This window comes from Balaenoptera musculus, chromosome 1, assembly GCF_009873245.2.
Source record: "Balaenoptera musculus isolate JJ_BM4_2016_0621 chromosome 1, mBalMus1.pri.v3, whole genome shotgun sequence".
Classification (NCBI taxonomy): domain Eukaryota; kingdom Metazoa; phylum Chordata; class Mammalia; order Artiodactyla; family Balaenopteridae; genus Balaenoptera; species Balaenoptera musculus.
The window spans coordinates 146,915,549-146,928,247 of record NC_045785.1 but is presented as its reverse complement, the minus strand read 5'-3'; the positions used below and the strand labels follow the sequence as shown (position 1 = coordinate 146,928,247).

The window sequence follows — 12,699 nt, the reverse complement described above, 5'->3', positions numbered from 1 at the left end:
TCTATGCCTTCCAAGCCTCTGTGTTCATTACACCTGAAATGACCCATCTCGACTATGGAGGGGTCCCTAGACATAAGTTATGAATTAATGTTTCAAAACACAAACTCCAGTTGAGCCCAATACAGGGAAAAATTACTATTTGCAAAATAATGTGATTCCGGGGCTTAAATTACATTCTTTTGACCAAGGACAGCCTCCTTTATTACTTTTTTATTTCCTGGAGGTTTTCCCTTGAGGCTCCCCACCCAGAAGGAGTTGCCAATTCAAGTTGCAGTCTGACCAAGGTTGCTTTTTTATACATATACAGCTCCAGAGGGGCGGGGGCGGGGGCGGGCGGCGAGGGGAGAATAACTGCTTGGTCCTGCAAAGGCATCTGTTTCTCATCTCCGTTTGCTGTGGCAAAGGAGAAGAAAGTCTTTTGCAAAGGGTGGGAAAGGCACAGATTTCTTTCTTTCTTTCTCTTTTAAATCACACGCACGCACAACAAAAAAGTAAACCAAATAAAAAAAGAGAAGACATCTCAGAAGGTTGCAGAGTGAATACATTATTCGGCTGGAGCCGAGCCCCCAGGGCTGGGGCGGGAGCCCGGGAGCGCGTGGGGTCTGGGCTGCGGGCTGGAGCTGGGCCCGCGTGTCCCCGGGCACCGGGAGGGGAGGGGAGTGGAGGGGAGGAGAGAAGGAGGGAGGGCGGGAAGGAGGGAAGAAGGCAGGGGGCGGGCTGGGGTGAGGGGAAGGCGCCCCGTGTGCTGCCTGAGGAGCGGCGGCGGCGGCGGCGGCGGCGGGAGCGGAGGGAGCAGAGGGAGGGAGGGAGGGAGAGCGGGCGCGCTTGTCATGTTCCTTTTCTCACCCTGGGGGCATCCTGCAGAACCTCTCCTCGGAAATCCACGGGGAAATGGCAAACAGGATTGACGGGTTTCACACGCTCCTCGCTAGACAGAGCCGCTCATTACCATAACCGTCTGCAGCGACGGCGGCGCAGCGCCCCAGTCGCGGCGGCGGGACCTGCCGGGACCCTCGCCCGCCGCGCTCCAGCGGCCACCGCCGACCGGGCCGCCGGGCCGGGACCCGCGCGAGTGTGCACCGGCGGCCGGGCTGGCGCCGAGCCCGGAGAGGGCCAGCAGCAGCTCGAGCGCCGCGGCCGCCGCCTCCCGGCTGACCCCGCGGTAAGAGCCGGGCTGGGGGCGGGCGGCGGGGGCGGAGAGGCCGGGCCGGGTGGAGCGCGACAGCCGGTCCCCTCGGGCGTCTGCTGGGGCTGACTGGCTCCCGCGCGCCCTTCCGGCCCCGGGGCTGCTCCGGGGTCACCGAGTGGACGCGCACCGGCCGGAGCGGGACCCGGGGCGGCTGGGGGGCCGGGGCGCTGCTGGGCGCGGAGGCGGCGCGGGCTTTTTTCCCGGGGAGGGCGAGCGCCGCGGAGCCTTCACCCGGGCGGGAACCGCCGCCGCCTGTAGGGCTGCTCGCGCTGCAGCCCGCGCGCACCGAGGCGAGTCTAGGGGCGGGTGGGGACCGCGGCTCTGGTGAGACCCCAGGGTCCTCGGTGGCCGCTTCTTCCCTTGTCCTGGGGGACGGGGGTCAGTAGGAGGGATGCCACCAGGTCTGGACGCCGCGGCGCTTGGCAGGTGGGGAGGGAGGGATGGGGGATGTCAGGAGCGCGCGTTTGCAAGAAAAAGGAATAGCTGCAGGAGCTGACACCTTCTGTCCCCCCCGCCACCTCCGCCCCCGCACTCTCCTCCCAGGCAGCCGAGCCGCGCTGCGGGCGGCGGCGGCTCCTCTGTCCTCAGCTCACCTCCCCGGCGGGCTCGGCTGCTGCCCGCCTGGTCCACGCCTCCGCCTCTCTCCTCCCTGCCTCCCCTCCCGCCTCCACTGCCCTAGCAACTTTCCGGAGTGCCCGGCCGGGACCACAGAGGCGGGGGGAGAGGCGGCCCCGCGGCCGAGGGTGTCGCGGACACGGCGGGCGCCTGCGGGAGGCACGGGCAGAGTCCTGGCCGCCCGGGTCCAACGGATGCGCAGGGCGATCCCGCAGGCGCGGGCTCCGAGTGGGTTTGGCCGGCGAAGGGGGGAGGGCCGGGCAGGCATCTGCTGCGGGCTGGAGCGCGGGCCGGGGCCAGCCTCTCTAGAGCCCTGCCAACCGCCGTGAGTCATTTCCTTGGAATCCTACCTTTGGTGTTTATTGCCCTTAGAAGGAAACTTGGTTTAAAAAAAAAAAAAGAAGAAGAAGAAAAGGAAGAATAATCATAGCTCTTATTCTTCAGGAGAGGCGCACGGCTCCAGCACCGTGGAAAGACAACTTGCCTTTGTTCCCAGACACTTGGGGTGTTGTTTACTTTCTCCTTCGGTCGGCGGCCTGCAGGGCTCTGCCCGCTTCCCCGGAGAGGGGCTTGGGTTGCGGCACCGACACCCGAGGGTGTGTCAGTGTGGGAACTCGGACGTGGTGTCTGCTGCCCGCCTGCAGGGAGTGGGTCTCTAAACCTCGGACCCCAGCCTTAGGCCTGGGATGGGGAGACCTGGCGCCCGGGCTCGGACACCCGGGCACCCCCTCGTCTCCCTCCTGCTCAGCACCCGCATTCCAGCCCCAGGACCCGACCTAAAGATCTTGGCCTTTCAGAGCTGCAGCTGAGGAAATGCATTTCCCAGGGCAGACAGGTGTGCTGCAGGGACTGGTAGAAAAGTAGTATCTGTCTATTTAGAAGGGTTGAAGGATTTCATTCCACCCACCCAGCCCCTTCCACCACCACCACTACCACGAGCTGGACAAGCTGTTGAGGTCTTGTTAGGAACAGTGTCAGGTCAAGGGCTTGATTCCACCTGGGCAGGACAGCTAAGACCGGCAGTGTCAAAGGTGTATCGAAAATACCAGCCCTTTACTTCCTTGCTTTTCAGTATTGGAATCAGACCTCTAACTTCTATAATGCTCTTAATAAAATGTTTTCTAATGATGGATGAGGGGGAGGGGTGGGCAAAGAGTGACCAGTATCGCCTGTTGGATGGAAGGCATCACTGAATCTGCAGCTACCCAGTTATGTGTGCCACTTCTATTAGCATCATCATGGCTCCAAGGAAAGAAGAAGCCCAACTCATCTGGAAAAAACAAATTGTATAGAAATGCCTGGTAACTTTACTGTGAACATTTGCTGGAAAAACTTGACATTTTAGCCCTTGGCCTTCTGGGAATGCTTGAGGTGTCATTCTACTACATTCCCTTGGCTGACGAAACAGACATGCGGGAGCCTGAGGATAAAAGGTTAGGACCTTTCTAGTTTTTATTTTTTTAAACACTTGTGTAGACAAAACACACTTTAACACCCTTCTTTTGAATTCACTCACCGCTGATGTTAAAAAAAAACAAAATTTACTATACATGTACATCTTTGTGACTCTAGTATTAACAGCACATAAATTTGTGAATTTCAACTTCTGAACTCAGTAGCAGAATTATAACGTAAATCTCATTGTACTGAGAAAAAATGACACTTTGGATCTGTACATATAATACAAATAAAAAGAATCATGGCTTCGTGCCCCATACTCCAATATTTCATGAATGTTAAACTTGCCTTCTTAATTTCCTAACATCCCAGTGTAAGTTCTGGATAGACTAGGAAGACTCAATTGCAAAATCTCCTCCCCGCTCCCAAATAATCCCAACTCATTTATTTTTTATTCGGACTTACATAAATCACTCTTGGAACTCACCTCTCCAGTTTAGGAATTTGTGTGTAAAAGTTTCCCATTCAAAAAAAGAAAAACTTACTGAAACTAGATATCATAAAAGGAAAGAAACAGCCAAGATAAAAACTATTGTGCCATGTTTCAAGTTCAAATGCATGAGTAGAATTTTGTGCCGGAAACAATACTAACAAATAGAAACGCTGAAATCCTTAACAACCAAAAAGCTACAAGGATAAGTCATTAAAATATAAACAAACTCTTACTAACATAAAATAGCACAGGGCCCATATAATGTCCTTTTAAACAAAAGTAATTGCTGCTAGGGGCCTGCAAATGCTTCTCTGTCTTATGGGATATGGATTTGTCAACGTGCCTTGGTTTATATGTAATAAAATTTCCATGTAGGCAAAAAGCTTGGATCTTATTCCCAGAATCCAGCACAAAGTGAGTGTAAATTTCAAGCGAGAAAATACTGTTGCAGTCAATGAGACAGGGCTACAGACTCTGAGAAAAAGCTATATAATTCATGTGCTCCTGGCAATAGCACTTCCCGATATAGTTGTCTCTTAGATAAGTTAAGAAATTGGACCATTTCATGAGAGTCTTCCAGGAAATAAATACCTTGTTTGGATGTCGAGTTTGAGGGGTGATAGAATGGCTTAGTTTGTGAAATCAGTGTGGTCTAAATTTCTTGATTGATGACTCAAAGGACAGAATAAATGGCATGTCCGACCATTTCTTTTTAGAGAATTAATTGAACCTTTTTTATTCTCTTGAAATAAGGTTTTCAAATAAGTCCTTGCTGCTGCCTCTTTGGAGGGCATTTTAAAAGAAAGGGGGTAGGTAGTTTAGCAGCCCAAATCAGCTGGGTCCTAATTCCAGCCACTGACCTGGACACCTCCCCTGTATGTCAGAAGGCCTGGCTTACGTCTTCAGTGAGGTTGGGACAGAATTTCAGGTCTCAGAGAGAAGTCTGGGTGACGGAGTCATTGCTGCCAAGAGTTGCTCTGTTAGCCAGAAGGACATTGTCACTTAATGAAGCTATTTCCCCTTCCCCTTGTGCCCTTCCTCCTTTTACCTGGAAGTGGACCCTTGTTATAACATGTAGGTAATAATAGTCTCCCACGAGACAATAGTAGATTCACTCTTTCCCCCAAACATTACAAGCTGTATAATTTGGAGAAGAAAGCAAGAACTAGACCCTTAGCATCTATTTGAAAGACAATCAATCTTCAAGAAAGCAGGCCTGTCATCGCTCTTTGTGACAGTTCTTTAAATGGCAAAGTGAGATAGTGGAGGTTTGGGTCTCGTAAAGGAATTGGTGGATAATATAGGCACTGAGGCTAATCTGCAGTCACCACTGATCTATGGCCCCCAGGTCTTTTGGCTTTAGATCCTCTTCTCCCTTGCACTCACTCTGGACCCCACTTTGAGCCCTACTTAGGACCAGGTGAAGACACTGAGCCCCCAGGGAAAGGCCCCCACCACCCAAGGTGCCGAGGAGCCCAGGGCGCATCCCAAGAGTAGAGAGGCTTCCAGTTTCCCCGCAGACCCTAGGGAAGGGCGTGAACTGCACAGAAGGGCAGTGGTGTTTTGCCTCTTGGAAAGTTTCTGCCTCGCCTCTGGGCTTTGCGGTGTAGAGTTGTCCGCTGCCTCTGGCCCTGAAGCCCTGGCTCCTGTTTAATATTCCGCCTGCTCCGTTGATGTTGTGCTTGGCTCCTGTGGGACTGCAGCTCACGGCTGGAAACTGGAGCCAATTTTCTGTCTTCATCTCTCAGTGTTTTGACTGGAGGCAGATCCAGTTCAGGCCAATCAGGGCTGGTGGAAACAACTACCAAGTGTGTCTCTGTCTGCTTCGCTTTGGGAGAAGAAAGTGGAGAGAGCCCCAGAATGTTGTAGAGGAACTGGCCCTGCAGAAACAGAGGAAGAGGGGGCAGCGGGCAGTGGAACAGACCGAACCTGAGAGCATCAGTAGGGATTCCGGGGAAGACTCCTGTCTCCTCCTTCCTTTTCTTTTGATTGATTAGCGGATTTCATCAAAGGAGACTCTCAGGGGATTGACTAGAAAATTGATTTTGCCTTATTAATAGAAAGGAAGCGGCAAGGGTTTTGGCCTTGCCTCTTAGCGGTACATTTTCTGCGGGAAGGTCAGGAGGAAAATGTGTTTAGGAGGCAAAGCAGCTGTCTGGGAGAGGGCTGAGGGGAATCTGAGAACAATAAGAAATGGGGTTTTTAAAGATCCGCCCATGAAATGCAGATTGCTGAACACAGAGGCTGAGCTAATAGCAGCAAGAGAGTTTGCTGAGGTTTTCTTTGAAAAAATAATAAAATGTTTCAGGGCAAAGGGGAGGACTGAGACGTAAAAGTTTCCCAAAGCAAAGGAAGGAGGAGCCAAGGCCATCCCCTGGCTTGCTCTTGATTAGGGCTGTTTTCTTTTTTTTCCAGATCTGAGGCTGTCAGAGATGACTCTGGTTCTGTCCATGAATAGATTCTGCGAGCCCATTGTCTCGGAAGGAGCTTCTGAAATTGCCGGGTACCAGACGCTATGGGAGGCTGACAGCTACGGAGGCCCAAGCCCCCCAGGGCCAGCACAGGCTCCTCTGCAGGGAGACCGGGGAGCTGGTCCCCCGCTGGCAGGTACTGCCCTTGACCTTCCCCTGCTGCCTTCTGCGGCCAGACTGATGGGCAATGGTGGTGTCTGGGGTGCCCTTCTGAGCGGAGAGAGCTCGTGCTCCAGGGACGTCCCAGGCTGCCTGTGTACCGCTCATAAGTGAGCCCAAGGCTCCAGGGAAAGGACCAGGAGTGATGTTAATTGCATTCCAACCTGAGTTTCCATGTGCTGCTGCTTCGGGTAAAAGTCAGGCATCTGTATTTTTAAGAGAACCAAACCAGATCTTGAAACTTCAGTTTGAGTTTCAGTTTTCTACCTTCTGGAACTATATGGTTCTCTCAGAGCTACACAAGCCCTGGTGGGCTTGACAATGAAATCTTTATCCCATGAGACATAAGGGAATCTGCACTTTGGGCCGGCAGCTATGTGGCTCTTCTCTTTATTAAGCGCGCAATAGGCTTTGGTATTATAGGAAAAAAAATTTTTTAAGACCAGAAAAAAGTATGTTCTCCCTGATTCTTTATTCTTATACTTTAAGGTGAGTTCCTTTGGATTTTTGTGTAGTACCAGTGATTGGAAAAAAAACAAAAACCTAAAATGTAAAATGAGTACTTGTTGAAGTCAGATTTGCTAAAAAGGATTAAAAGCTTGGTCTTTAAAAATTAGACCCTATTTTTATTCATGGTTGATATGTTACATTTTTGAGAGCAAAAAGGACTTTTGTTGCCCTGAATTTTAATTTTAAATTTAAAAAATTTAAATTTTATATTTTAAAAGAAGGAATATTATGACTCCAGTGTGCAGATAATAATTTGCTTACTTACTGAGAGCCCGTAATATTTAAATGTTATTTGGTTATTAGTGTTTACAGTTAAAGATATATACATCTGAACAGTGGTGTTATATTATGATGGGTTTAATTAAATAATTGGAATAAATACTAATATTATTTCGGAATTATTACACTACTCCCCTTTATGAATGTTGCTGTTTGCCTGTGCATAGAGTTAAGATTCTGAGTATTTAGTAAATGCTGAAATATGTCATTTTCCTCTATAATTGTCTAGAAATCCTTGCCTAGCCTGGGTCACAGGATTCTGTATGATAGCAACTATTAAGACTAATGTTTATTTTTAATCACCACATGTACAGACAAATACGTAGCCAAGTTATCTTCTAAAAGGCAAGGCAAGGAAAGTATTTTGTTTGGAGAACCTCTGGCAAACCGCATGTCATTTGTCGTATCTGATTTATTACCACAGGATCACATTACAGGGGAATTTCAAATCCTATAACAACATCCAAGATCACATACTTTAAGAGGAAGTATGTGGAAGAAGAGGATTTTCACCCACCACTCAGCAGCTGTAGCCATAAAGTATGTTTTTTTAAATAGTCATTATTTTTATTAAGAGTTTAAGATACTTAGCAACAGTTGCTTGATCCATTTCCAGAAATTAAAGTGTTCCACCCAAGCAATGAAAATGAGCCACTTCTCAGAAGAGCCATGTTAATCGTTGTCACTTTTTTGGGTCCTGTGTTATTTTTCACAAGTATTTGAAGAAAGAGCCAGCAAGAGCTCCTCTGCCCAGAAATAACAAAATTATATAATCTGAAGAATGTCTTTTTTACTAATGATTTCATTTTCCTCAAGTTGCATTAAGGGTCATGGCGACTGGTGCTTTCCCATGTGCAGAAATGCACCTGTTCTTTCCTGACCTGTTCCCCGTATCTGAGCTCCAGCTACCATGGCCAGTACCACATGTATGTGCCTACACGGGGGTGGTCACCCAGGGCTTTTCCTGACCTCTCAGCGGGGGACTCACCATCCTTTGAATGTGTGCATGAAAGTAGAAACGTCCTTCATGGTGCATTCATTACACATGTTTCATTTGTTAAAATATATAATTCATTCCCAGGAAAAGAGCAAAGCTAACTTTTTTGCATGTATAAGAAGAAAATAACAGGATTGGGAAAGTGCACAGAAGTATGAAACTGGTTATCTAAGCTTTTGAAATACCAGTTCCAGTTATGGCTACCTTCTTTCAAAAACAATCTGCTAATTTAACCGAGGAGAGGATAACCCAGACCAGAGTTTTTTGAAACGCAGAGAAGATTTTTAATTTTTTAATCATCTTCCTCACTTCTTACTCCCTCTCCCCCACCCCACCCCTTTAGATGTTGCTTTGACTCTGCTCATAAAAAGTCATCAGCATGCATTGGCAGGTGTTGGGCTTTCCCCTGCATTTGTAGTTCCTCCGTTAGGTCAGCTTGGGCTGGTTTAATTCACAGCTCCTCAGGTTGGCGCTTTTTTTTTTTATGACCTGGAAGAGCTGATCCCCAGGTGACAAGCATTTTAAGTCCTTTTTGGTTTCTGTGTTGTGGCTTATAGCAGTTTTCCAAATTGCCACTGGGTTTGTAGCAATGATCACACAGTGATGGTATCACACAGCTCAGGAGTGAGTCCTCTGACTCCCTCTCTGCATCTTTCCTCCTGCCCAACACCAGAAAAAGCCTACTTTGGCCCTTCAACCAACAGTTCCTTTTAGGGTTTGAGCCTCATTCATTATTTTTGCCCCCCTATGAAGCAAAGATTTCTACTTATCTGACAGCCAGATCTCATGCTCCTTGATGGCTAGGCCAGGGTTTGAAGTATACTTATGATGACCTGCATGTTGGCATCTTAAAAAGCATATATTGACATATATATGTGTCACATAAAGGCCCAAGTGTCATAAGAGTCCAGCTTGATGAATTTCACAAAGTGTGAAATAGCCATATAACTAACATCCAGATAAAGAAACAACATAACCAGCAACCCAGAACCTCTCCTGTGTCCCCTTCTAGTCACTACCTCTCTGCCCTCCAAAGAACCCCCTCTCCTGACTTCTAACAGCATAGATTCGTTTTGTGCATTTCGGCATCCCCCTCACTGAGCCGTAAAAGAGCAGACATCCTGACCTGTCCCTGCCGAGGTCTGCACTGTGGCTGGATTCCCCGATGCTCAACATCACCAGTGAGTCTGCTGGGAAGGGGAGACATTAGCAGCCCCTGGGACAGCATCTCTAAATGAACCTGGGGAAACAAGATCACAACATTCCCAGACTCAGAAACTGCCGAGAGAGAAATGTGCTGTGATGATATTTTAATATAAACCATTTCCTAAGCTTTCTCTTCCTTTTTTTGATTTTTAGACCATCTCAATCTTTGAGGAACGAGCCCACATCCTTTATATGTCCTTAGAAAAGCTAAAGTTTATCGATGATCCTGAAGTGTACCTCCGAAGATCTGTCCTTATAAACAATTTGATGAAAAGGATCCATGGAGAAATTATCATGCAGAATAACTGGTGCTTTCCTGCCTGTTCTTTCAATGGCACCTCTGCCCAGGAGTGGTTTATGGCTCAAGACTGTCCTTACCGGAAGCGACCTCGGATGGCCAAAGAGGAGTGTGAAAAGTTTCATGCCTGCTGCTTGTACCAAGAATGTGGTGGTCACTACCTAAATTTACCCCTTTCTGTCAATGCTAATGTCGGAAATGCCTCCACCACTGCCTCTTCCTCCTCCTCCTCCTCCTCCTCATCTTCCTCTTCCTCTCCCCCTCTGCCTTTACCGAGTTGTTCCCACCAGGTGGATTTTGATGTAGGCAGTGCACCCATTTACAAGGGTGATGGCCAGATACCTGCCAATGAAATCTTTGTTACTAATGTGAGGTCACTTGGTGTTCAGGAAAAGGCCAAATTGAATGAGAAAGCAAATGATGACACCAACAGGGATGGTGGCCCCCTAAGCCATGAACCTGTGGGAAATGACCTTGCTTTTGAGTGCAAAGGCCAATTTTATGATTATTTTGAGACTGGATATAATGAAAAAAGCAATGTAAGTGAGTCGTGGAAAAAGTCCTTAAGGAAAAAGGAGCCTTCACCAAGTAACAAACTGTGCTGCAGCAAAGGAAGTAAAATATGAGCCACCTTCTCACCGAAACTTTGAAGCATGCACAGCATGATCAATTAGCTCTCATGAATTTTATTTTGAATGGATTTTATAGTTTTGTACAACTGATACAATTATGCCATGAACATGCCATGTCATTTTAATGCCTGGAGAGCAGATTGCATATAACATCTGTATAGTAGGCATCGGCGAGCTACTTATAAATGTGGTGACGTTACCGAGAAAACAGTTGACGCTTAAAAGTATATCTTAGTTTTCTTACAGAAAAGATCAGTAGATTAGAACGGGGGGCAATGTGCCCTTGTGATATTTCCGTGACCTCCAGGAGCCTGTCACTAGCAAAGAACCTTCCACCTGTTTGCCACTTAATTAGGTAGTTATTTGGTAAGCAAATCAATATAACCAGCAAGGAATGTCTGCTTCTTCTTTATGATACAGTATTTTTTTCTGACTAAAAGACTGAAGACAGGGAGCTAGGTGAAATGGCTTCCTGGTGCTGTTAAGTATTTGAATTCAACAGTCTTGTGTGACAGATGAAAATAGGATAGAACGTAATGAAGCACACCTGTCTAGGGGCAGCAATCAACAATATGAGTAGAGGCTAATCCCTGCAAGTTCCCAGCTTGCCTGTGATGGGTGATGAGGCTTTTAGAGATATATTATACAGGGCGATTTTTGGTGCCTTACTTTATCTTAATTTTTGCCAGTGTGAAAATTAAGGATAAATCAGAGTACAGCAGGGATTTAACAAACAGGAAAACAAAAAAACACAGGGTGGATCAATATTGTTTGGAAACCGTTAATGTCGAACTATTGCGTTCAACTTTTGATTCAACATCTCTATTCTTCCTTTGTTTTTGATGCCCAATTGCTTTCGGATTTGGCATTTTTAGAAAGGGATGGAGGAAACAATAGACAGAGCTGTTAGAAACCAGCACTGGCTGCTCGAGCTTTTCTATGGCAACGGTCTGTTGCTGGGGTTTGGGTTTTCTGGGTTTTGGGTTGTTTTGTTTTGTTTTCTTGTCCAATGAAGTTCATGAACCAGTGGCATGCATCATACTTTAATCTGTTTTGCATCATTTCACTCGTTTAGATTATAAAAGCATGTGGTTTTTTATATATGACTTTTGCTGTTGATTACGAAGCACAATGTTGATAAATGATGTGGTGATCAATAAGGTTTTATCTTAAAGAATGTAAAGATTTTAGTTTGGGGAAAGTTATTTTGGAGAAATGGGACTCAGTCGGCAAAAGCTCCTATGTATTTGGTCGTTTTTCTCAATCATTTCTTTCATTTGTGTATTGGCAAGGTACCAGAGTACCCCTCTGACCATCCTTCCTTCCACACCAGCCAACTCCTCCTGCTAAACTGTATTCCCATTTCCAAGGTTACTGGCTGACTTGGGCCTCCTTACACAATACTTCACAGGAACCAAATGCCAAACGGAGGAAGTAAGTAAGTCCTCCCAGTTTCTCCAAGATAAAGCTTTTTTATTATTGCTATTAATATTAAATATAGGTCTCATTCATACAGTGTATGAGTAGGATCATCATTTGGACAATGTCCACAAGGACCAATTTTTAAAACCTGTTCTTGTGTTATGGCTGAATAGTCTAGTGATGTTTTGTCCTTTATTTTCAATATTTGATAAACATTTGATGTTGAAAACTTAGATGATAGATGCTTGTATATGAATGTGTTGTTGTAATAAAGTGAAGTTTTCTTGATATATATTTATTAAAATGATCAAAATTCATTCAGATTTTCTTACTTTAATGACTGTTGGCTATGTTTCTCTTTTCCGTTGCTCTTTCTCCTTTAAAAAACTCAAAACGTCTAGAAACTGTCATGGGCAGTGGCCACACAGGCGTTTTCAAAGTTAAAGTGTACTTTGAGAGGCCCATCTAACAGGTGTTTCAGAATGCTCCTAGTTTGTAGGTTTAGATTTCTGTTGATTAAGAGCACAGTGTTAGTAAATGATGTGCTTTGTGATCGATAAGGTTTTATCTGAAAGGATCCAAAGGTTTTCATTTTTATAAAGTTTCTGAAAAAAATAGCATAACATGAAGCTAGAAATACTGAATCCTAGCTGATTCCTTTATGAAATGTCAAATTGTCAAGAAGATGGCCCATATGTAAACGGTTAAAATAGCTACAGAGGTTATTGCCGGTAGTAGTCCGTGCAATTCTGTATTATTGTTATTCTTAGAGGCTAATATTTCATTTGATAAAAGGGGCAAGCTAGTTGGAAGCTAGTTAATTTGCCAAAAGTAGCATTCTTATTGTGAGTGTAATACATCATGAACATTTAAATATGAAAGAAAGGACTTAACATTTTTGCTTTTTAAAAGCCCCCAGCATTACTCGATAATGGTGGCCAAAGCTGTAAAATGATGGAGTTGGTGATTTTCCACAGAACCCACTAGCGCTTCTTTGCAGGATGACGGGTGTCTTTGAATCCAGCAGCAT

The 12,699-nt window shown here is 46.3% G+C and overlaps 2 protein-coding genes across 2 annotated transcripts; one reads left to right on the top strand and one right to left on the bottom strand.

Moving 5' to 3' along the window:
* Positions 1-1,062: 1,062 nt before the first annotated feature.
* Positions 1,063-11,973, top strand: SERTAD4 (SERTA domain containing 4). Its single transcript, XM_036834652.1, has 4 exons — positions 1,063-1,162; positions 6,111-6,302; positions 7,539-7,654; positions 9,471-11,973. Exons 2-4 carry the CDS (start codon positions 6,128-6,130, stop codon positions 10,239-10,241), a joined length of 1,062 nt encoding a protein of 353 aa, XP_036690547.1. The 5' UTR covers positions 1,063-1,162; positions 6,111-6,127; the 3' UTR covers positions 10,242-11,973.
* Positions 1,172-2,138, bottom strand: LOC118880996 (translation initiation factor IF-2-like). Its single transcript, XM_036825290.1, has 2 exons — positions 1,783-2,138; positions 1,172-1,607 (listed from the first exon to the last, which is right to left on the bottom strand). Exons 1-2 carry the CDS (start codon positions 2,136-2,138, stop codon positions 1,298-1,300), a joined length of 666 nt encoding a protein of 221 aa, XP_036681185.1. The 3' UTR covers positions 1,172-1,297.
* Positions 11,974-12,699: the final 726 nt, after the last annotated feature.

Excerpts from the sequence above, each read along its gene's own strand:
- SERTAD4 (XM_036834652.1), top strand. The coding sequence starts at position 6,128 with ATGACTCTGGTTCTGTCCATGAATAGATTCTGCGAGCCCATTGTCTCG. Across the intron at positions 6,303-7,538 it reads AGCTGGTCCCCCGCTGGCAG|GATCACATTACAGGGGAATT; the intron begins GTACTGCCCTTG and ends TTATTACCACAG. Across the intron at positions 7,655-9,470 it reads TCAGCAGCTGTAGCCATAAA|ACCATCTCAATCTTTGAGGA; the intron begins GTATGTTTTTTT and ends TTTGATTTTTAG.
- LOC118880996 (XM_036825290.1), bottom strand. The coding sequence starts at position 2,138 with ATGACTCACGGCGGTTGGCAGGGCTCTAGAGAGGCTGGCCCCGGCCCG. Across the intron at positions 1,608-1,782 it reads CAGCCGAGCCCGCCGGGGAG|CGCCGCGGCGTCCAGACCTG; the intron begins GTGAGCTGAGGA and ends CCACCTGCCAAG.